Source organism: Aotus nancymaae, unplaced genomic scaffold, assembly GCF_030222135.1.
Source record: "Aotus nancymaae isolate 86718 unplaced genomic scaffold, 86718_ANA_hifiasm-v0.15.2.pri h1tg000036l, whole genome shotgun sequence".
In the NCBI taxonomy this organism is placed as follows: domain Eukaryota; kingdom Metazoa; phylum Chordata; class Mammalia; order Primates; family Aotidae; genus Aotus; species Aotus nancymaae.
In genome coordinates, this window is record NW_026988450.1 from 47,217,035 (window position 1) to 47,239,443 (window position 22,409).

At 37.1% G+C, this 22,409-nt stretch overlaps 1 protein-coding gene across 2 annotated transcripts in view; it reads right to left on the reverse strand.

Annotated features, from left to right (window-relative positions):
- NIPAL2 (NIPA like domain containing 2) overlaps positions 1–22,409 on the reverse strand; it is a 99,798-nt gene that overhangs the window by 39,827 nt on the left and 37,562 nt on the right. For both annotated transcript variants that reach the window (XM_021675756.2, XM_012455808.3), the window contains exons 3-4: positions 20,950–21,121; positions 6,424–6,483 (exon numbers count right to left, since the gene is read on the reverse strand). In XM_021675756.2, the coding sequence (XP_021531431.1) occupies positions 6,424–6,483; positions 20,950–21,121 (232 nt within the window). The remainder of the gene's footprint in view (positions 1–6,423; positions 6,484–20,949; positions 21,122–22,409) is intronic.

Here is a 22,409-nt window from a genome sequence, read left to right on the forward strand (position 1 = left end):
GTAGTCTATATTCTTAACGATTATACTCCACCACCTCTTATTTGCATTAAGAATCAAGGCCACTGAATGGACAGCTCAGAGCTGTCATTTACATTGATGTCTATGTGAGTGGCAACCCTAGGAGCTGTGGAGAGCACAATCTGAGGCTGGATGCAGATCCTCATTGGGGATAGAAGGAATTGATTCTTCCTGGCAGAGGTCCCTGGGGTCCTTGACTGTCTCAGGTAATTTTTCTGGCCCTAAGTTTCCTTTAGAAGAGTACTCCCAAACTGGTGTTCCCTGGAACCAGTTTCATAAGACAGATGCTCCACCAAAAAAAGTCCCAAGACAAATGTATTTGAGAAGAGGTGAATTCAACAAACTTAATTCTTTTACTGGAAAACCTTTCAGATCCTAATGTATTAGCATTCACTGTACCTCTCCCAGAGGAGGATACGGTTGTCATATTTTCTAAACGTATTTGACCATTTATATTGCACTGAAGTAGTGTTTTGGGGGAATATTTTATTTTTTGGGAAATACTTGACATTTAACTGGATCCAGCTGTGAGTATGCCTTTGTTTCGGAGGCTACTAGTGTTCTGTTGCAAAAATCTTCTATAGATACCTGTGCACCAAGAATGTGGTTGGAGGAAAATATCCCAGAACCAAGCTCCTTCTGAAGCTTCTGATCACTGGCACCTCTAACCTGTGGAGTCCCTCACCTGTGCAAGTCTTGGAATCTAAGATCTACTTGCATGGTTTTTCCACAACAGATAATATCCTGGTTCCCAAGTTCCTCTTTCCCTTAACTAAATCCTGAAATCTTCTTGAATTTTGTCCACTTTCCAGCTGGTTGCTACTTAGTATTAACTGCCCATTTGCTGACTTCTGGAATCTGGCCTGAACTGACTTTTAGAAGCCTTAGTAGTTTTTCTTATTCAGTTAAGCTGACTGCAACCAAGATTGCAGTTGAATCCCTTTGGTCCCTGCAATATGTCTGCTGGTCAGTGGGAGTCCAGTTATTACTTTTGTGGAATACCAGGAGTCACAGAATAAATTGGACTCCTTAACATCAAACCATTTGGGAATACCCTCCCGTAATTCCTCAGACTTATGGTAGCTAAACCTTGAAGGAGCTCTCGATTGAAAATCTCAATGATGTGGTGAATTCAAGTAGTCCTGGACCTTCCATCAGAAAGGTTCCCATTCTTGAGGCAGCTCTGCCACCAAAACAGCCAATCTGTCTTCTCAACCAGAGATGATGATTTGTTTAGCTAGTTTAGTATTCTAGATACTGGCCCCAAATCGAGCTGACTTCCAGTGTGGGAAATGGAAGGAAGGAAACGGCCTTCCTCTCACTATTAATCTCCTAACATTCTATGTAGTGAAATCCTTTCTAGGTGACTTGAAGTAATCAAATTACTGGTCTCTGGAAGGTGCTCATGAGTTGACCTTCATTTTTATTTCTATAATGACACTATCTGGTCTTAAATCAACTAGAATCTCACAGATGATTCAGTACTTCTGATGTCTAAGGGAGAAGAGAGAAGAAAATACTATAATTTTTAGCTGATGGAAGGAGAGAGAAATCCGGTGCTTTTTTTTTTTTAAAGGAAAAATAATCATTAAAATAATTAATCCACTAAGAATCAGAGCACATTCCAAAGCCTGTCATTGACTTAATAATACTTGGCGATTGCTTTCAGACATAGCTTTTGTGAGGTCATTTTTTGAGACTAGTGGTGAAAAGCTTCATAGTCACAGGGTAACATTTGGCAAGAAATTAGTTCAGCTTGTTTCCACATGGCCCCCAAATCTTCATTTGTTCCATCATGAAAAACAAACTTTCATTTGCTTGAAACAGGAAAGAATAAATGATTTTCCTTTATACATTTTGACAATTTCATTTTTAGCATGTTCATATGTTAATCTTTAGAAAACATCACTAACTGCTCTTTTCCCTCTTTGCTTTTGGTTTTAATTCCTATAAAGAAAAAGATGCTTTTTTTTTCTTTTGCTTTTAACAGAAAAAGCCACATTTTCTTAAGGCAATGGCAATAAAGGCCCAAAGAAAATGCATGTGACTTGACATATTTCCGAGGGGGTTGAGGAAAAGTCCTTCCTTGGACTTCCCTAAGTATGAAGTGTGTTACTACATCTCAGATAATGATAATCTTAGGATATCGCTTGTTGGAGGCAAGGGTATGGAATAGGTGACTAAGTCATTTTTTTAATTCCTATGACACTAGATTAAAGGCAAAAATTGATCATGTTTAACTATGATATGAAATAAATGTGACTTACGAGTTACATACCCCTACTCCAAAAGAATTAAGTTAGGTAGGAAAAAACTAAACAAAGCACCCAATCAGAGTTGTGGGAAAGGTTACCTGGATTACTAAAGTTTGCAAAAATGTCCTAATCAAGGTTTCCTCTGATTAATTAGTAGAGTACAGTGGTGAGTGGTGGTGGTAGTAATAATAATGACAATTATAGCTAATATTATTGAACACATTATATGATAGGTCCTGTTGTTAAGAGTTTTACATATATGAACTCATTTAACCCTGTGAGGTATGTAATATTATCTTTATTTTAAAGATTAGAAAATTGAGGCTTAAAAAGCTTATTTATGTAACTTTGCAAAGGTTACATAAGGTTCCTCTAACGTGATCTTACAAAAGAAAAAAAGAGAAAGGTAATATAAGGTTACATAACAGCTTTCTGATACTAAAGACTCACCCTAACTTCATGCTGTAGCTATACTAGATTGCCATTGTTAGGATACTGGTCCATCATGTACTAGTTAAACGACCTTGGGCAGGTTACTTAACCTCTCTAATCAGATTTTGATTCTGTAAATGGGTTGTTCCTACATTTAAATGAGATAATCCATGCAAAACACTTAATATAGTATTTGGCAAGAATAAATTGTTTAATAAATGTTAGCTGCTTTTAAAAGATGAGGAATTAGGCCAGGTGTGGTGGCTTATGCCTGTAATCCCAGCACCTTGGGAGGCAGAGGTGTGTGGATCATGAGGTCACGAGTTTGAGACAAGACTGGACAACATGGTGAAACCCTCTATCTACTAAAAATACAAAAATTAGCTGGGTGTGGTGGCACCTGCCTGTAATCCCAGCTACTTGGAAGGCTGAGGCAGGAGAACTGCTTGAACCTGGAAGATGGAGGTTGCAGTGAGCTGAGATCATGCCATTGCACTCCAATGTGGACAACAGAGTGAGACTCTGTCTCAAAAAAAGAAAAAAAAAAAAAAGGGATGAGGAATTAGCAAATAATCCCAAATAGATAATTAAAGGTTTTATTTTGTTTGTTTTCTTGGGGTGTGTGTGTGTGTGTGTGTGTGTGTGTGTGTGTGTGTGTGTATTTTGCCTTCCTTATATTACATTTTTAGTATTACCTCTTAGGAATCTCTGAGCAATGAAGGTGATAAAAGAAATTACGACAATTATATTGACAAAGCTTTGCATTTTTCAAAGTACTTATATAGGAATTATTTAATTCGATCTTCAAAACAGTCTTATATATTTGTCAGGAAACTGAGGCTTAGAGAAGTTAAGTCATCCTAGGTTGCCCATGCAATTGATAGCAGGTGTTGAATCCAGATTTGAAGTTAAAAGAGCCTGTTTAATTTATATCCTTTAATGTTGAGAGCTGGTTTATTGCTTCTAGTAATGTTTAGTTAATCATGCATTCTCTAAGTATATAATAAAGTCAACTGTACATACTTATATTTTTATTTCTTCCTTTCCATAGTTACAACTTGCATTTATTTTTTCCTAATCCTTATAGGCAGGAGTTATGGTACAGTGTGAAACAGAAACTTACCTTTTCATACCTTTGTTAACATTTCTCATGTTATTCCCTTTGTGTGTCCTCCTCCAAATTTTTGGATGTAGCCTATGCCTGTCCTACCCAGCTGTCAGAGCCAATTCAAATGTTATCGCTGCTGTAAAAAATTCTCTCTGATCTTCTCAGCTAGATAAGATCAGAGCGAAACCTGAGTAATTTTGTCCCCTAGGGGATGTTTCAGAATGTTTGGAGACATTTTTGATTGTCATCACTGAGTGGGAGGACGTTAGAGGGATCTAGTGGGTAAAGGTCAGGAGGGGTCTTAAAGATGCTACAGTGCACAGGGCAGCCCCTGCAATGAAGAATGATCTGGCTCAAAATGTCAGCAATGCTGATTCAGAAACTTCTAAACTAAAGACTCATGGCAATATGGCACATATTCTTTTCTACTTAAAAAAACTTATTTATGAATATATTTCATCATGGACTATAAATTATTTGAGGGCAGGGATTCTGTCTTCATCATCTTTTTATCACTAATATTCAAGATTAGTCAGCAAATCCCCCTTTATATCTGCATTCTTTCATTAAATACCTTAGATTAATTTGATCATTACTCAACCATTAGCTACAAAAGATGACAGATACTAGATGAAAGGATTTAAAGTTCCCTTAAGCCACTTGATAAATGAGAAAAATAAATCTAAGACCTAATTTTTAATTTATAAAACTCAGGCATTTGGTCTTTTTTTTTTTTTTTTTTTTGAGATAGGCTCTCACTCCTGATGCCTAGGCTGGAGTGCAGTGGTGCAGTCTTGGCTCACTGCAGCCTCAACCTCCCAGGCTCAGGTGATCCTCCTGCCTCAGCCTCCCAAGTAGCTGGGACTACAAGTACATGCCTTCACACCCAGCTAATTTTTTTTTTTTTTTTTTTGTAGTTTTAGTAGAGATGGGGTTTTGCCATGTTGCCCAAGCTGGTCTGGAGCTCCTGGACTCAAACAATCCACCTTCCTCAGCCTCCCAAAGTGCTGGGATTATAGGCATCAGCCGCTGCATCAGGCATTTCTCATTTCTGAGTCCATACAACTTCCCAAAATGATTCTATAAACCACAACATATAAAAAAGGGTATAGAAAAATAATATGGTGGAAAAGATAGAATCCACATATGAATACATTTAGAAAAACATTTAACCATGAAAAATTTGACAATGTTGACTAAAAACTCTGCTAGCAGAATCAAACCAAGGAGGAAAAGAAAAAGAGAAAACACTTTCAAGACATTATGCTCAAGGGAAATATGATCAGGGAAAACAAATGCTCCACATACCAACACTGGTGTCACATTCAGAGCTCACATTTTTACAAAAATATGATCTCTCTGGAAGAGGGTAGGCATTGTTTTATTTTAAGTGCCTAACGTTTTTGTATTCATTATCATATGTCAGCAGCAATTCAAGCAGGATTTTGTCACGGAAGAAAATATGAATCTCTATAATTCTTCTCACTAATAATATGTCCAACAATAGCGGGAAAAATACAATACACAAATGATGGCTTTGCCATACATCAAAAATGTTTCTTTTTTCTTTTTTTTTTTGAGACGGAGTCTTGCTCTATCGCCAGGCTGGAGTGCAGTGGTGTAATCTCGGCTCACTGCAACCTCCGCCTCCTGGGTTCAAGCGATTCTTCCGCCTCAGCCTCCTAAGTAGCTGGGACCACAGGCACGTGCCACCATGCCTGGCTATTTTTTGTATTTTTAGTAGAGACGGGGTTTCACCATGTTGGCCAGGATGGTCTCGATCTCTTGACCTCGTGATCTGCCCGCCTTGGCCTCCCAAAGTGCTGGGATTACAGGTGTGAGCCACCGTGCCTGGTCAGAAATGTTTCTTACATCCAGGAAGGCTACTGCCACTTTCCATTAATAATGCATTTCCAAATCAAATATTTAAGAACAATGTTCTGTGGTACTTTTGGGAAAAGTCAAATACAAATTGTAGTTGGTACATCAAATTTTTTGTGGTTTTCATTTTTATGCAATACTTTCATGTAACAATAGAACAAATATATCCTTTGGAGTGTAATAGTCTATTAGGTAACACAGATGTTTTCATTGAATTCTATTATGTTCATATAATTTTGTAACATTAGTATTATTATAATAAACCATTATAAAATATACACATTCTCCACATACCAACACTAGTGTCACATTTAGAACTCAAATTTTCTAAAAAAAATATGATCTCCCTCAAAGAGGGTAGGCATTGTTTTATTTAAAGTGCCTAAAGTATTTGTATTTTATGATGCATTATTATAATATTAATGCTATGAAATTACAATTCAATGGATTTATAGTATAATTATAAATTATAATAATTCATTATAGTTATTATTAAAATTTGCTATAGCAAAAATTGATCACATTTAGCAGTGGTCACAATAGAAATGGAAGCATTTCATGTGAGAAGTGATGGCAGCTCCAAGACAGAATAATGCTAACCTCTAAATGAGACTTACACCCATTTCAGTAATTTGTTTCTAGTTTTTATCACACGTATTTTTTACAGATAGTATTATTTATTTCCTGATCAAGCAATACTACAATTACATGAATTAAATAATTACTTACCTAGTAAATCTGAAGCTCTCAAATTGTCTTTCAGAAATGTAACAGAAATAATGGCACTACCTATAAAGAAAATGGCCATTAGTGGTAGTTTCAATAAAAAAGTGTCTATTACACAATGCCATTTGAAAGCAGTTAAGCAATGTGTGTCTTATGCCTGATGAGCTGTGTCCTGATAGAGACATTCAGCAGTTGTGGCTATAAAAAGGCCTTTCTTGCCCCTGTGGCTGAGGTTATGTGGAAATTGGTGTGGTTTATGATGGATGTGGCTGAGATAGTATCCTGCATATAGTGAGGGCTTAATAAAAGTTTACTAAATGACAGAAGAAATGAATAGAAAGAAAGAAGAAAGGCAGAAAGAGCTGGAAGGGCTAGAAAGACAGGAAGAGATAGAAAGGAAGGAAAGAAAGAAGGATGGGGCAGGGTACAGTGGCTCACGCCTGTAAATCTCAGCACTTTGGGAAGCTAAGGTGGGAGGATCACTTGAGTCCAGGAGTTCCAAGTAAGCCTTGGCAACATAGTGAAACATCAATCTCTCTACTTAAAATACAAAAAATTAGCAGGGTGTGGTGGCATGGGCCTGTAGTCCCAGCTACTGGGAAGGCTGAGGTAGGTGGATTTCTTGAGCCTGGGAGGTTGAGGCTGCAGTGAGCCATGATGATGCCACTGCACTGCAGCCTCAGTGACAGAGGGAGATCCTGTCTCAAAAAAAGAAAAACAAAAAAAGGACAGGAAGAACTTTAAATATATCCTAAACTGAAACTCTTGATTTCCCAGCATCTCCTCCCATAATACCTATTCCAACAATTCCTGTATCTACTTACTAACACCAGAATCCTAGGACTCTTCCTATTCCTCTCCTATTTGAGACTCCACATCCAACAGGTCACTGGGTCTAAGTCTATAGTCCGCTCTATATTTTTTTCCTTTTCTGAGACAGGGTTTTGCTGTGTTGCCCAGGCTGGAGTACGGTGGCAAGATCATGCCTAACTACAACATTGACCTCCTAGGCTCAAGTGATCCTCCCAAGTAGCTGGGACCACAGGCTCATGCCACCATGCTCGGCTAATTTTTTTAGTGGTTTTTTTTTTTTTTTTTTTGTCGAAACTAAGTCTTACTATGTTGCCCAGGCTGGTGTCAAACTCCTGGGCTTAAGTGGTCCACCTGCCTCAGCCTCCCAAAGTATTGGGATTACAGATGTAAGCCACCGTTAGGCACCGCATCCAGCCTTATTTCACTCTCTGTTAGGTCTGTTCCCGCCTCTTCATTCCTGTGATCACCAGCCTTGCCCCAAGTTCAGGGCAGCTTCTCCTCTGGCTTAGACCACCAGCTTCCCTCTGACCTTCCATTTCCTCCTTTTCCCCATACCACCACCAGAGTAATTGCTCTGAAATGCAAATCTAATGTAAATCCACTGCTTTCACACCCCTAAGTGGCTGGTCTACAGGACAAAGGCCACATTACCAAGCAGAACACTCAAAGAGCTATGATTTTGCTTCTGATGCTTTTGTCACCATATTAGTCTTTATTTCTTTTATAATCCGTAGCTCACCCTTGCTGAAATAATTATAATTCCCAGAATCCGCCATGCAGTTTCATGCTTAATGGCTTTGACATATGCAGCTCTACCCCATCCTTGTGACAGCTCTAGACTTACGTGTCACCTCTGGATTCCCCTGGGCTGAGCGGATCACAACACCCTTATGCTCTGATTACCTCTGTGTATAGCTTTTTCATTACACCTAAGATTTATTTGCCTGTCTTCCCCTGAAAGACTATCAGTTCCTTTTAATCTGAGATATGTCTTCTTATTCTTCTAAGATCTCCAGTGAGTAGCCGTATCTAGCACATAAAAGGTGTTCAATAAATGCTAATTGAATGAAATGAAAGAGTGTGGGATCTCAGCCTTGCAGTTGTTCTCTTTCCCATTAGTGACACTACTGGACTCTCTCCCTCATAGTTGAGCCATGGCCTGCTACTATCACTTCGGGTACCAGGGTTAAACTGAACCTCTCCAAGTTGTTCCTTTTATGGGGCATTTCTCTATGAGTATAGGCGTGGGAAAATCCAAAATTGCAATAATACAAAAAGAGACACAGCATAATATATGCTGTAAATTGTTAACAAAAACTATTTGCTCATTGTTTTTTTTTTTAAAGTAAAAGTACAGGAAAGAAAAATTATTGCAAAATAATATTCTGTGAAGAAAACTGCAGTTAATATATTGGTGTTTTTATTTTCAGTTGAGATCAAACTTTAATACAACATTTATTTTCTGTTTCCTCAGTGAACACATTACAATTTGCCATGTCATCAAGAATTCTTCACAGATGTAATTTTAATGTCGGTATGATAATCCATTAAATAGATGCTGTGATTAAATTTGAATTTGACTATATCTGGTATTCTGGCAATTTATGGAAAACAAAATAAGTCCACACCAGAAACCCTCATGGAGGATAATATAGGACGCTATTTGTTTCTGTTTTTTCTTTTCTTTTGTCTCAACTTAGCTTTTTCTCATTCTAGTTGATCTTTGTCCTTCAAAACCTTTCCTGGGCAGGTTATTTATAGGAATGGAAGTTTCCCACAGAATAAACTGAGCATGGGAAATGTCCATCAAGCGTGAATTTGAGTGGTGTGGTTTAAAAACATTAAAGCAAGATTTTCTGTAGATAAACAAATGCATGAATTCACAGCTCATTACATTAAGAAATGAATTTGGGATAGGTATATAAATGTATGCAAATTTTCTATTTCAGATTTGGACCAAAATAATCCAAGGAAACTAATTTCACAAAGTAGAGTATGAGAAAAGGGATTAAAAACCTAATCCCCTACCCTACCCTCCAATCACTGACTTCCTGTGTAATTAAGCAAGGAACGTTTCTAAGTAGAAGGAGATAGATAGCAATAAAAAATAGGCGAAGTGTCGCTGCATTAACACATCCCAAATGTGTTCCATTATAACAATCCTTGAGATGACCATCTCACAACAAAGGATTACAGTAAGAAGGGAAACACTGCTTACATGGAATGAGATTTTAGGGTCGTAGGAGACAGACAATCTACTCCAGGTTCTACACTTGATAACTGGGAAACTGAGGTCCAAAGAATTTGTTTTTCTATTCACTGATCCATCCTTTTATAACACATTTACATGACAGCAGAGTGGGAACTGGCACCCATATTTCCTTACTCTCAGTCCAGAGCTCTTTCTAGTACACTATACTCCACTGGCTCCCTTGAAGTAAGAAAACACATTTTACTTTTCTTGTTGCCAAGCCACAGTTTCATAAATATATTTACTTTCAGAAGGAAAAGGGGAAAATGTTATAAGGGAAATAATTTCATTGCTAAAAGCAAAAAGGACATGATTGGTAACAAAAAAAATTGGAAATACACTGCTTGCATCAAGTTATATCAATTGCTATAAAATAATTATCAGAATTTTATGAAACATAAATATGCTACTCTTCCTTTCTGAACGATGTTAGAAGTCTAATGCACGTCTACATTCAGCCAATAGCATTTTTTTTTCTTGTTTTAAGAGAACATGAGATTTGCTACAAAAGTTTTAGGTAATAGAACAAGAAGATTTTTTAGTTTTATCTAGTTAAAAAAGGCAATAAAAAAAGAACATTCTATTAAGATACATTTACTTTCAACTCATTTATCTTGCAAAACTTGCTAAAATGAGAGCTGTGTTGAGCAAAAAGGCAGTATCTGAGCAACAGCTAATAACATGCCTTTTAAGTAGAGCAGTAAATTTTTCAAATGAGAAAAACAAACTGAAGTACTCTCATATATGTTTGTAATCAGAGATCTGTCAAACCCAACACTTTCTAGTAGTTGCTATGACAATAACCAAAAGTCTGGGCTCAACAGATCCTCCCACTTTGGCCTCCCAAAGTGCTGAGATTACAGGCAAACGCCACTGCACCTGGGCTAATTTTGTTTTTTTTAGATGGAGGCTGGCTCTGTCACGAAGGCTGGAGTGCAGTGACACGATCTCGGCTCACTACAACTTTCGCCTCCTGGGTTCAAGCGATTCTCCTGCCCCTGTCTCCAGAGTTGCTGGGACTACAGGCACCCATCACCATGTCAAGCTAATTTTTGTATTTTTAGTAGAGACAGGGTTTCAACTAGATTGGCGAGGCTGGTCTTGAACTCCTAACCTCATGATCCTCCTGCCTTGGCCTCCCAAAGTGCTAGGATTACAGGAGTGAGCCACTGTGCCCAGCCTTTTGCCTAAATATTCTTAATCATAAAAAATGAGAAATAGATGAGATGATAAATATGTTCATTAGCCTGATTTAATGTTTCTACAGTGTATACATCTATCAAAATACCACAGTGTACCTCATAATATATAAAATTGTCAATTAACAAAATTTTAAAAATTACATTAAAAATAAAAAATTTTGAAAAGATAATATGCCCAAATCCAAAGAGTGGTTCCGTAGAAGTCATAGGGGGGAAAAGCAAGAATACTATCCATAAGGGAAAAAACGGTGTCTCCATGGAGCAGTCTAACATATTTAATGTATTCAGTTGCCCTTGAAGCTCTAATGCTTTGCGGTCAGGAAGCTTCTCAGCAGCAATTGCAGTGGACTGACTCCTGTTGGTGAGTCATCTGTTCTCCTTTTGGCTATTAAGTGTCACTCAGTTTGGCAATCAGAATGGAGATTCATTCTGATCAAGGTTCACATAAGGAAACCTACACACAGGCATTCTGATTCAGGTTTCCAGATGAAAATAGATAAAATATTTCTTCAACCAATTTACTTTAGGGTCCTTTTTACTGTAGGTGGTGGATCTGCCTGGTTCTCAATTTGACACCCTCTCTTAACATATTCATCAAATCATATTCATTCCTAAGCGATCACATTCAAGAATAGTACAGATGTGTGGAAATATGCCAAGACCTTTAACTCCAGACATCATGTTTTCAAGATAAAAGCCTTTAAAACAAAAAGCCATCTTATATATCAAGTCAACATGAAATTGGAATGCAAAATTAATACTGCTGAGGATTTCCCTCATATCCCATGCTGTTTAAGCATTTATAGTCCTAGAATCAGTCTTTTAAAATTGATTGGTCTGTCTTTGTTACCCAGGCTGGAGTACAGTGGTGCCATCAAAGCTCAGTGCAGCCTCCAATTCCAGAGCTCAACCTTTTGCCTCAGTCTCCCCTTCCTGAGTAGCTGCAAGTACAGGCACATGCCCCAATACCAAGGATTCTTGGTGAAGTTTGAAGTCTTCATCAGTATATCCATATTAAGAGGAGATGACAGAAGCCAAAAGAAAAGAAGTATGGGCTGACAGGACAACTGGATTAAAATAAGCATCAGTTTCATGAAAAAGGGCTAACTTGAAGAGAAATCTCTTCACTCCAGCTCTTTAGAGGATCTGAAGTAACCTTGTTGAACAGAGGAAGAAATCACAACATGGAATTCCTTGAATAAAAATTTATTGACTTAAAAGAAAATAGATAAAATAAAGGCCAAGCAAGTTTCCTGTGCCTTCCAAACCACATCTAGATGTGGGGAGGGTGCCAGTCCCAGGGCGAGGTATGTGTCTTGGTGTTGCACTTCCCTGTGCTTCTTGATTTACTTAGGAATCAACCCTTGGTTTGTCCTTCATTCACCTACTCTCTGACATCCTTCAGTTTATGGGACTCGGTCCAAGACCAGCTGTGATTATGGAAGAGTTATTTGATGCTCTAAGACCCATAGCAGGCCACAAGAGAGAAGAAGCCAATCATAAATTAACCTGGTGCATGAGTATTCAGAAAAGTTGTAAATACTTGGTTTGGAATAAGAAGTTAAATTCCAACTTCTCTGTTAGCAATTCAACTCAAGGGCAGATTTTTACATGTCAGTTTAGAACTCTGTGTCTGTAGAATAATAGGTAAATGGGCATTCCCTTTTTAAATTTGTTACATTAGGACATATGTGTGCCTTCTATTTAAACTCTCTTCCTTCCATATAATAATTTTTCATTAAAAGCTTAGTAGTATAGAAGACTGTTCAATAACTGTTTAAACATTTAGGGCATGGTGAGTTTTAAATGATTTTGTTCACTTTTATTTATTTCTCTTTTTTTTTTTTTTTACCTTTTATTATCACTTCTTAAAGACAAATTTAACCCAAAGCTAAGACATCAATTAATTATACTTTACTCAAATATGATTATGGATATGATATTCTTATCTGGTTCAGTTGGAGATAAAAAAACCTTTGGTTGACAGGTTACAAACTTAAATGCCTATAATGGTCTTTAAGGTGATCCTCTGAAGACAAAACAATGAGAGGGGTGGGTCATGGTGATAAGGGGGATGGGCATTGGTGATGAGGGAGGTGGGCGTGGTGATGGGGGGGTAGGCTGTAATGACGGGGTGGGCTGTGGTGATCGGGGGTGGCTTGTGGTGATGGGGGGTAGGCTGTAATGATGAGGGGATGGGCACTGGTGATGAGGGAGGTGGGTGTGGTGATGGGAGTAGGTTGTAATGAGGGGATGGGCTGTGGTGATGGTGGGCACTGGCCATGGTAGTGAGGGGTTGTGGGGCCGTGGTGAACTATTCAAGATCAGTGAAAGGTGGCACTCATGAATCAGCCCTAGTCAACTGCAAATCCAGCACTACCAAATCTGATTCTGCAGCCAAAAATTCAGTTGTGTGTGTGTTACTGTCTAATTTTACCCATGGGAAATTAGTATTCTTTAAAAGCATTGTTTGAGCCAAACACAACATGGGCCAACTCTGGTCTACAGGCAGGTTTGTGAACTCTGATCTAGCCTACAAATAAAAATTTCATCCATTTTTGTTTCCTGCACATTCAATGTATTGTGTCACCTCTGTGATATAGGGAGAAACCAGGATGTATATTTATAATATAGAAAAGTAAAAGATAAAACAGTAAGGAAAACTTTCTTTTACAGAAAAAAAAAACCCATGACATGAAAAGAACATATTTATATAATAATGCTACAAACAGAGCCTCACATGTAAATATCTGGCTTGTGGTTTCTGACCACTTATAATGGCAACTTTATTGTACTGCTAAAAAGAAAACCACAAAAACACTTTCATGTCAGTCACAATCAAGCTTCAAACACATGGACACATTAAGCGTGCTCACAGGCTGAGTCAACTCTGACCATATTGAGGCACAACTCCTAATTATCATTCCCCATCAGTTGTACAATTTTAGGAAAAGAGGTATGTCAATTACAATGTATTCAATTGGAATTAAGATTTGAAGATCTGAGGATATGACAGTTTGAAAAATGTCATCTCACAGAAAAGTTCTACAATTCATGTTGGCAGGAAGAAAAGCGTCAAGTAATTCATGTTGATTAAAAAAATTGCTATTGTCATTTATTAAAGATAATGAAGAAGGAACTGTCATTCAGAGACAATTTGCACAATTTCAAATGAGAAAACTTACCTGGATTAAGAACAATAATCCTTTCTTTTCTACATTTTTCTTGGCATGCATTAATGATTAAAGTTGAAAAGACTCCAAAAAAGTAAAAATACTACCACTGACTAAGATTAATTCTGCATTACAAATTTAATTGTGTGTTACTTAATCACTAGCAATATCTCTAGAAATACTTTGTGGCATGCTGAAAAAATAAGGATGAGTGGAAAAGATGTTTCAAATAAAGTGTTTAGGCTTCAGGAATGCTTTCTGCTGAGAATGTATGAGCAGACATAAAATTAAAACTTCAGAGTTGTATTTCACACATTTTATGTAGGCTGGTTTTTGGACAAACACGCAAAAGCAGATAACTCAGCAAGCCACTGAGAAGAGCGATATTTTCTGCATATCTTGAACATGAAAATCGATGTCCATGTGAAGCGACACTATCACAGGCATCCTGTGAGGTTAGAGTTCTGGTGACCTCATCCAGGCTGGCACTAAGCACATTGCTCTGAGGGACAAAGAGAATTTGCAGCATCTAGGTTTGTGTAACGCTACGCGTCACTAGCTCATTGGTCTGTTTATGTTTCCTTTCATTTGTTTCTAATAAAAATCTTGGAGACCAAAGTTTCTGCTTGACATGATTTCTTTGGAATTCCAAAAGGCCTCACCAGGGCTTCGGCTCTGCTATGACCATTGTCTAATGGATTACAGATACATTTCAGTTTAGGGCTTCATAACAGCACCACAGAAATACACAAAACAACATGTATTCCACATGATGAATTTTGATTTGAGCAAAACCCAGCATATTGGGGAAAATTAGAGATGGAAAAGACTTATCAGACTCATGCTCTCCTCATTTTCTCAATGCAGTTAGCTCTCCAACCTTAATCCAAACTAGTTCAGTAACAGAGTGACTACTTCACCTAGGAAATTATTCTAGGGCCATGGAGATCTTGCTGCTATGATCTTTCCGTCCCAAATTTCAAATGCTTAATTTAATACAATTTATCCTAAAGTCAATCTATTTATTACTCATTTCCATTCAGCTGGGCAATGATGAAGTGAGCTAATGAGTTTATGTTTCTCATACCTGGCATAGTGGATGCTCATTCAAGATTAGTTTCTTACCTTTATAATTTTGTCTAAAGTGTTCCCTGAATTTAACTTGGAAGGAGGTGCTATGTTTTTGAACTCTTTTCTGGTTTCTTTTAATCAATATATTCAGAGGCATAGAACCGAAAAATGTCACTAGTGCTTCTATCACGTTCTATTTCTCCTTCTCTCCCTCCTTGCCTCTGCAACGATCTCCCTCCATATCCCACTTCCTTGCCACCCCATAGACTAGTTAATTTTATACTGAATGAGGTCTGCCATGAAGCTGTTTAATTCCATGTGGCTTCAATTCTTTGGATTGTTGATAACTTCATTGTTTTTAATCATCTCTAAATGTTTAGGCATAGCATAGATCACAGTCATGGAGATAAACAGAAGAAGGAAAACATTAAATGGAAGCCCACGCTTTGGAGACGCACAAATAATTGAACTCAACCCCCAAAGGACAGGATTATAGGCCTGTGAATGTTCACAAGCATGAATATTCATGAGTCTCTTGCAATGAACTGTTTAACCCCCATACTTCATTAGGAATTGAAATCTCTTAAGCAAGTGTGTATCTCTTCCAACACCCTAGAACAGAACATCCTATCCTTGTTTTATCAAAATTCAAATTTGAACCAATTCTACAGGCTGCACTGTGTGATTTCCAGGTGCCATGGTCTCCCAGGAAGGGCAAATGTCAAGCAATGAGACACGCAGTCAGTTGCCAGTCCCCTGGGTCACAGTTAAATGGTGAGGAGGGACATGAAACAGGGCATTGTGAGTATGTTGAGAGGTACCAAAGGGGAAGTGTAGGGCAGGGTTGCTGTGTGGTTGGGCAGGTGGTGTAGGTTTTGCGGTGCAGAAAGCCTCCACATCTGAGGTGGCACACCCGCATCTCATACATTGTTGATTTGTGTATTTCTCAGCACAGTTCTCTGATACATAGTGCCAGTGTCCTGCTCTAACAAAATCAATGTATTACAAACATTTGCAGACAGACAGAAATAAGGTATTTTGAGAAAGGGCTGCCTTTTTCTAATTCACAAAACAACACCACACAGATGAGAGAGGGCCTGCATAGGGTGTGAAGGGAGCAGAGAATAAGCCTGTTTAATTACCTTAGTCTGAAAGCCAGGGAAGATCTCCTGAGCAAGGGTTTACCTGAGACAAGAAGGATTATCAGTAGTTTGAAATTTTATTACAAACTCCACAGAATATCCAACCTATTTCTTTGTACTGGATTTCTGGTATATTAAGCATAGCCTCAAATCACAGTTGATCTGAAAGGAATCTGCCATTCGGCCTCTCTGTGATTAATAAACAAGTGAACAATGTGCTTTGAAGCCAGAGCAAGAGGATGGAAAACTGTACACACATCTAACTTGCTGTGCATTTCCTCTGACCAACTCCTATATTTGTTTTTAAAATGTATTTCATCTTGGTGCGTTATTTGGAAATTCTTGTGTTTTCCACTGTTTTTTGGTAGGGAATATGTGAAGGAGTTGAAGGGTAATTGCTACTTAATTGGATGAAAAACGAGCTGTGAGGATCCTACTTTCCTGCTGTCCGTAAATTTAACCAATGCATGAATAAGAATAATAAAAAGCCTTTCTTGAAATGGTTTCTCCATTTTAGAGAATGCAACCATCAGCCATCTTTGGAGGCATGGAAGTATACTCCATTATAAAGAATAAGGTATTTTGTTTTTCTATACAATAATAATTACAAATCATAGTGACAATAGCCAATGTTGTCATTATGTCAAATACTATATATCTAACACTGTCCTTGGGAGTTTGAGTTTACTCAGTTCTTCCCCATGACGACCTCTAATATGGAAACTTCTTTCATTCCCATTTTGCAGGCTAGGAATCTGAGGTATAAACTGGTTTTAATAATTTGCCAAGGTCACAGAGCTTGCCAATGGCAGAACTGTGATTTGAACCTGGCAGTGTGGCCCTAGAGCTCTTGACCTTTCTGCTGCCCTGGTTTATTAGGGCGAGTATTGAACCTAGTCTCTAGGTGAAATTGAAAATCATTAATTAAGCTTTCTGAATTAATGGAAACACAAATCGACATCTAGAATTAACCACACTGCCAGTATATCTAGCATTTTAGTCAGAATAGATTTTGGACCTATTATTCATTGAGAAAGACTTCCAAGTGAGAAAAATAAAGTAAAATTAAAAGATGACACAAGGTTACCAAGGTTCTGATTCTCTCAAACAGCTGGACCCAGGCCTGGGCATCTCTGTGTACTGAGATCATTCCCCATTGTGCTGTCTTCATGGTAAGGCATGGACGGGTTATTTAGGCTGAGTCTCTAGCATGATGTGACTGCCTGTGAGCTTTGCCTTAAGAATTCTCTAAAGGGTTTTCTGCAGAACTGCTGTCCCTTGAGATAAACTCAAGGGAATATCAGATGTACTCATCAGGTTTTGGAAACCTGGCATACTGCATCTGTCTCTCAAAGATTCACAGTGTGCATGGGCCTGTTTTAGGGCCCCAAGAAGCCCTACACTAATGAAACCTGTGTTGCCTTTAAAACCCCAAATTGCAGAATCCTGTTTGATTATGGAATTCTTTGTTTCTTAGAACACCTATGAATCTACCTGTAAGACAAATGTTGGACAAATGCTGTCTGAAGTTGAGCATGTCAGTGAGGAACAGCAGGACACACAGAGAAAGAGAAAGAAAGGACAGAAGAAAGATGCTTCAGGGCATGAAAACATGGGCAGAGGGTAAGTTGAAATGCCCACATTACTAACTGTGGTGCTTCTTACAAATGAGTCCTATATGTGACTAGTATATATGTCAGACATATGTCATATACATGTAAATTATATGACATGTATATATTAATTGAATGCATATTGTTAAATAATATATTAATTGAATGAATATTCAATTTAACAATATGCATTCAATTAATATTGAATGCATATTCAATTAATATATTATCTGTTAATATATAACTACATATATAAAAATAAAATATAATTATATTAAATAGAACCAATATAATTATGTTAAATATCATATATTAATTAAAATATAATTATATTAAATATATATTAAATAGAACCAATATAATTATGTTGAATATCATATATTAATAGAATACATATTATATTAAATATTATATATTAAATATAACTAATATAATTAATATAATTATGTTAACTATTACATATTAATATAGTCAATATAATTAATATAATTATGTTAACTATTATATATTAAATATCAATATAATTGTATTTATATTATTAAACAAATATATTAATATATATTTAAATATAATTACATATAATACATAATTGAGTATGTTATACTCAATTAAAGTATACAAATATATACCATACTAATTAAAGTATACAAGAGGAGCAGGAATTTTGATTATGTGAGACAACATAGCAGTTCTGGTATATTAGCAATCGTCGGTGTAGTAAGACTAGTTCACATGTTTACCTGCACAGTCTCTCCCTACTTCTGGAAAGGAAATAAGGAGCACAATGTGTTGGTGTGAACCAGACCATCTAAGGAGAGGGAGGAAGATGAAAGACTTAAGGAACTTAACACACTTGGACTTAAGGACTGAAACTATTGTAAGTGTTCTGGATTTTAATAGTCTCTCTCTCTCTGTGTCTCCTTCTCTTAGAAAAGCAACAAAAGACAGAAGAAAAATCAGAAAAGAATATGCAATTTCCCATACAACACTGAAATAGATTTTATTTGTTATTAAAATTCAAAGGGAGATTTGATTTCTTAAAGCTCTCAAGAAATGATACAGAAAAAAAGTTTTAACATAGAAAAATGTGGTTTTTCTGCTTCATCTGTAGACACCACCATAAGACACATCTGGTTTATACTTCCCTTTCCCTTCAAATTCTCTAGAGTTTCTAGAACCTTTATCAAGAATCTCAGGGTAGCAGAGGTTTATTCTAGGGAAAATGCTCCATCACCAGCAGTCCCTCACCCACCCACAAAGCTTTACAATGATTTAAATTCAGCTTAGGACTGCCGTGGGAATACTATTTATGAGCATACATTACTGTTTGCAAAGATTGTAAAGTAGGAAATGAGTGTGTTCGAGGCTGTAAGTTCACTTCTTTGAGTCATTTTAGATGGACAGAGAGGGAGGTAGCTAAAAATGTTCTGAAGCTGAAACTTTAATTGGGGCTAACAGCACACAAAGAAAAATAATCTGTAACATGAAGCAAAAGCCCATCTGTCAAGGCAGTGGGCTCAGAGTTTGAAGGTGGGTGGATCGGTTTGCAGGGGACTTGGGGAGAATAGGACACTGTTTCTGAGTGGAAGGTTAGAAAGCTTCAGCTTCCAGTTTTTAATGAGAGCTTGGATCAAGTCTTGCCAAGATGAGCAGACTCACAGGCAGCTAGCTTCCCTAAAGGTTTCAGAGGGGTACCATGGCTGACCCTGAAGTCCTGAAAACTGCCCCATTCTCACCTTAGACCCCATGAAGTCTGGCTATATCTCATTTCTGTGAAATCTTTGATCTTTACAACAATATTTCCCCTTTCTTTGAACTATCTGGGGTAGCACCCTTTTTCTTATAACCCCATTACCCCAAAAGAACAGGAGACATGAGACAAATGGAGAATTTCAATACGATAAGGTGCACTCATCGCCTCCCTTCCCTAGGTATCTATCTAATATGCCTGGACACATTTTTCTCTGGCGATTTCATGGAAACTGAGCATAAAGTAAGGAACAAAACTGAAGATCAGAACGACATACACAGTCATTATGGAGAATACAACAACATTTTCAAGATAGCAAGAGTCTGGAGGAATCCCAAGTTGATCGTATAACTAGATCTTTTATCTGTTATGTCTCAGATTTTGAAAACATAAAACGTCTAAATTGTCTATGTACATGTTATGGGCTTTACTAAATAGAAAATGAGGTTTACCCAATTTGCTCGTTCTATTGGAATGTTAAAAACAGTAAATGATTACATAAATTGTGTGCCTTTTCAGAGTGGTAACAGGATGGCTCTTTTAAGTAGGCAATTTCTAGAAAGCAAAATTAGTGTTTTCTGCTAAATATTCTATTATACCTCATGAAAGTATTTTAAATAAAATATTTTAAGTGATTTAGAGAAACAACTTACAAAATAAAATAATTCTCTTTGAATCTACATTGTTTCAGTATAAATGATGTTTTCTTTAAGAATATTATATAGTTGTTTAGGAGAAACATTTAAATTGAGATATGTAAACATGGGATATGCTTGATCTAGGTGTTAATAGATAATAACTATCAACTTGTTTCTATTTTAGTGAAGTTTCTAAATTCACAGAAATTCAGAAATGTCCTGTTTCCATAGCAGCAGATAAAGAGTAAAACCAAAAAGATTTTATTGATTTTAACAGGGCTTAGAGAATTTGTTCTCCTTTTTAGCAATGATTTTTGCTCTTTTTTTAGTCTTTCACAACACCTCATTTTTTCTTTTCTAAATGTACTTAGTAAATCACATAAAATTTCTAAGTAGATATTTGTGACATTACTGTGAAATTACACATTCTTATAGTAATGTAGAATAACCAGTATTTAATTCTTACTGTCAAAAAGACACTAAACTATGGAGTCAAGACCAGGCATCTAAGACTCTACCTATAGGTACTATCAGTTTAACATATGAATAAAACATTGCATTACAAATGCTTTTAGGTAACTCCTTAATGATTACAAACACAGTATAACATTTTCTGTCACTGTTAATTTATTAAGACTCAGGCATCAGGCTTTCACACATAAGTGTTATAGTCACAAAATGCAAGTTTCTTCATGGTTAATGTGACAGCATGACAATGGATAACTGAAATTAGCAGAATAATTGTTCCACATTAAATGTGCTAAGAAACCAGGGAATAGCCTTTCTTCCTTGGTGCATTTGTCATTTCAGTTGTGTGTTTTTCTCCAATTACTCTGCTCTTTGAGTTTCTGTTTGTCAAAACACTGAATGGCTTACCTGTAACAGACACACAGCCTAACGGAGCGATCAGAGTAATGGGAGCAAATCCATAGGCTGCGAAGTTCCCCATCTCTCCCACGGCCATCAGCAGGACACCACCCCACCACAGCACACTCTTGAAGTATGGCCTTGGGTGCTCTTGTTGTGCCAACTGAAGGTGAGAATATTTCTGAAAGTAAATCAGAAGATAAATAAAACATTCTGAGCTATGAGGGGAATGTCACTTTTTTTTTTTTTGTATTCAATTCCTTTCATAAGAACACTGATTTTTTTTTTTTCAAAAATAAATACATTTTTGGGGAATTATTGAAAATTATACTAGGTCATTTTGTAGGAAAGATTTATATAAATAAATATAGTAGTCATCCCCGATCCAGATTCATTTTCTGTGGTTTCAGCTACCCATGGTCAGAAAATATTAGACGGAAAATTCCAGAAATAAACATTTCATACATTTTAAATTGCATGCTCTTCTGAGTAGCAGGATGAAATTTCAGGCTGTCCCACCTGGCATGTGAATTCTCCCTTTGTCCAACGTATCCACGCTGCAGACGCTCCCTGTCCTTTAGTCATTCAGTGGCCTCCTCGGTTACCAGATCAGCTGTTGCAACAGCACAGTGCTTGTGTTCAAGTAACCCTTATTTTACTTACTTGTTCTATTTTATTATCAGTTATTGTTGTTAATCTTTTACTGTGCCTAAGTTGTAAATTAAATGTGATCGTAGGTATGTATGTCTAGAAAAACATAGTGTATACTGAATAGGGTTCAGTATTAGCTCTAGTTTCAGACATCCACTGGGAGTCTTGGAAGGTATCCCCTGAGGATAAGAGGGAACTACCATAGAACATTCTGGGAGATATTCTGATGTTTAGGTTTATTTTGATTCAAATCATTTTAGAAACTGCAGTGATTTGATTCTATTTCAAAGTGATTCATTAAATGATTTAAATTTTTTTATTTAATTTATTATTTGGTAAACAATTCATATTTCATTCAGTTTTTAGTTTAGCAAATCAGCAATTTATTCAGGTTTCTGATTCAGGTTCTGTTATAGTTCCTATTTTGTACTCTACATTCTTTTCTCAAGACCATTAATCTATACTGGCATATTTAACAGTATTTTAAAGAAAGGGGATAAAAGTCCTATAATCTGCCTCAGCCTCCCAAGTAGCTGGGACTACAGGCATATGCCACCATGCCCAGCTAATTTTTGTATTTTTTGTAGAGATGAGGTTTCACTATATTGACCAGGATGGTCTCAATCTCTTGACCTCGTGATCCACCGGCCTTGGCCTCCCAAAGTGCTGGGATTATAGGCGTGAGCCACCACGGCTGGATGACCTGCTTCTAAAAAATATCCATATCCCATCTGGGGTGAAGGCTATGAAAGAAATCAAAGTACTACAAATCAGACCAGTGCTGTTTATCCATTAGACACAGTAGGCCCCTTACCTAG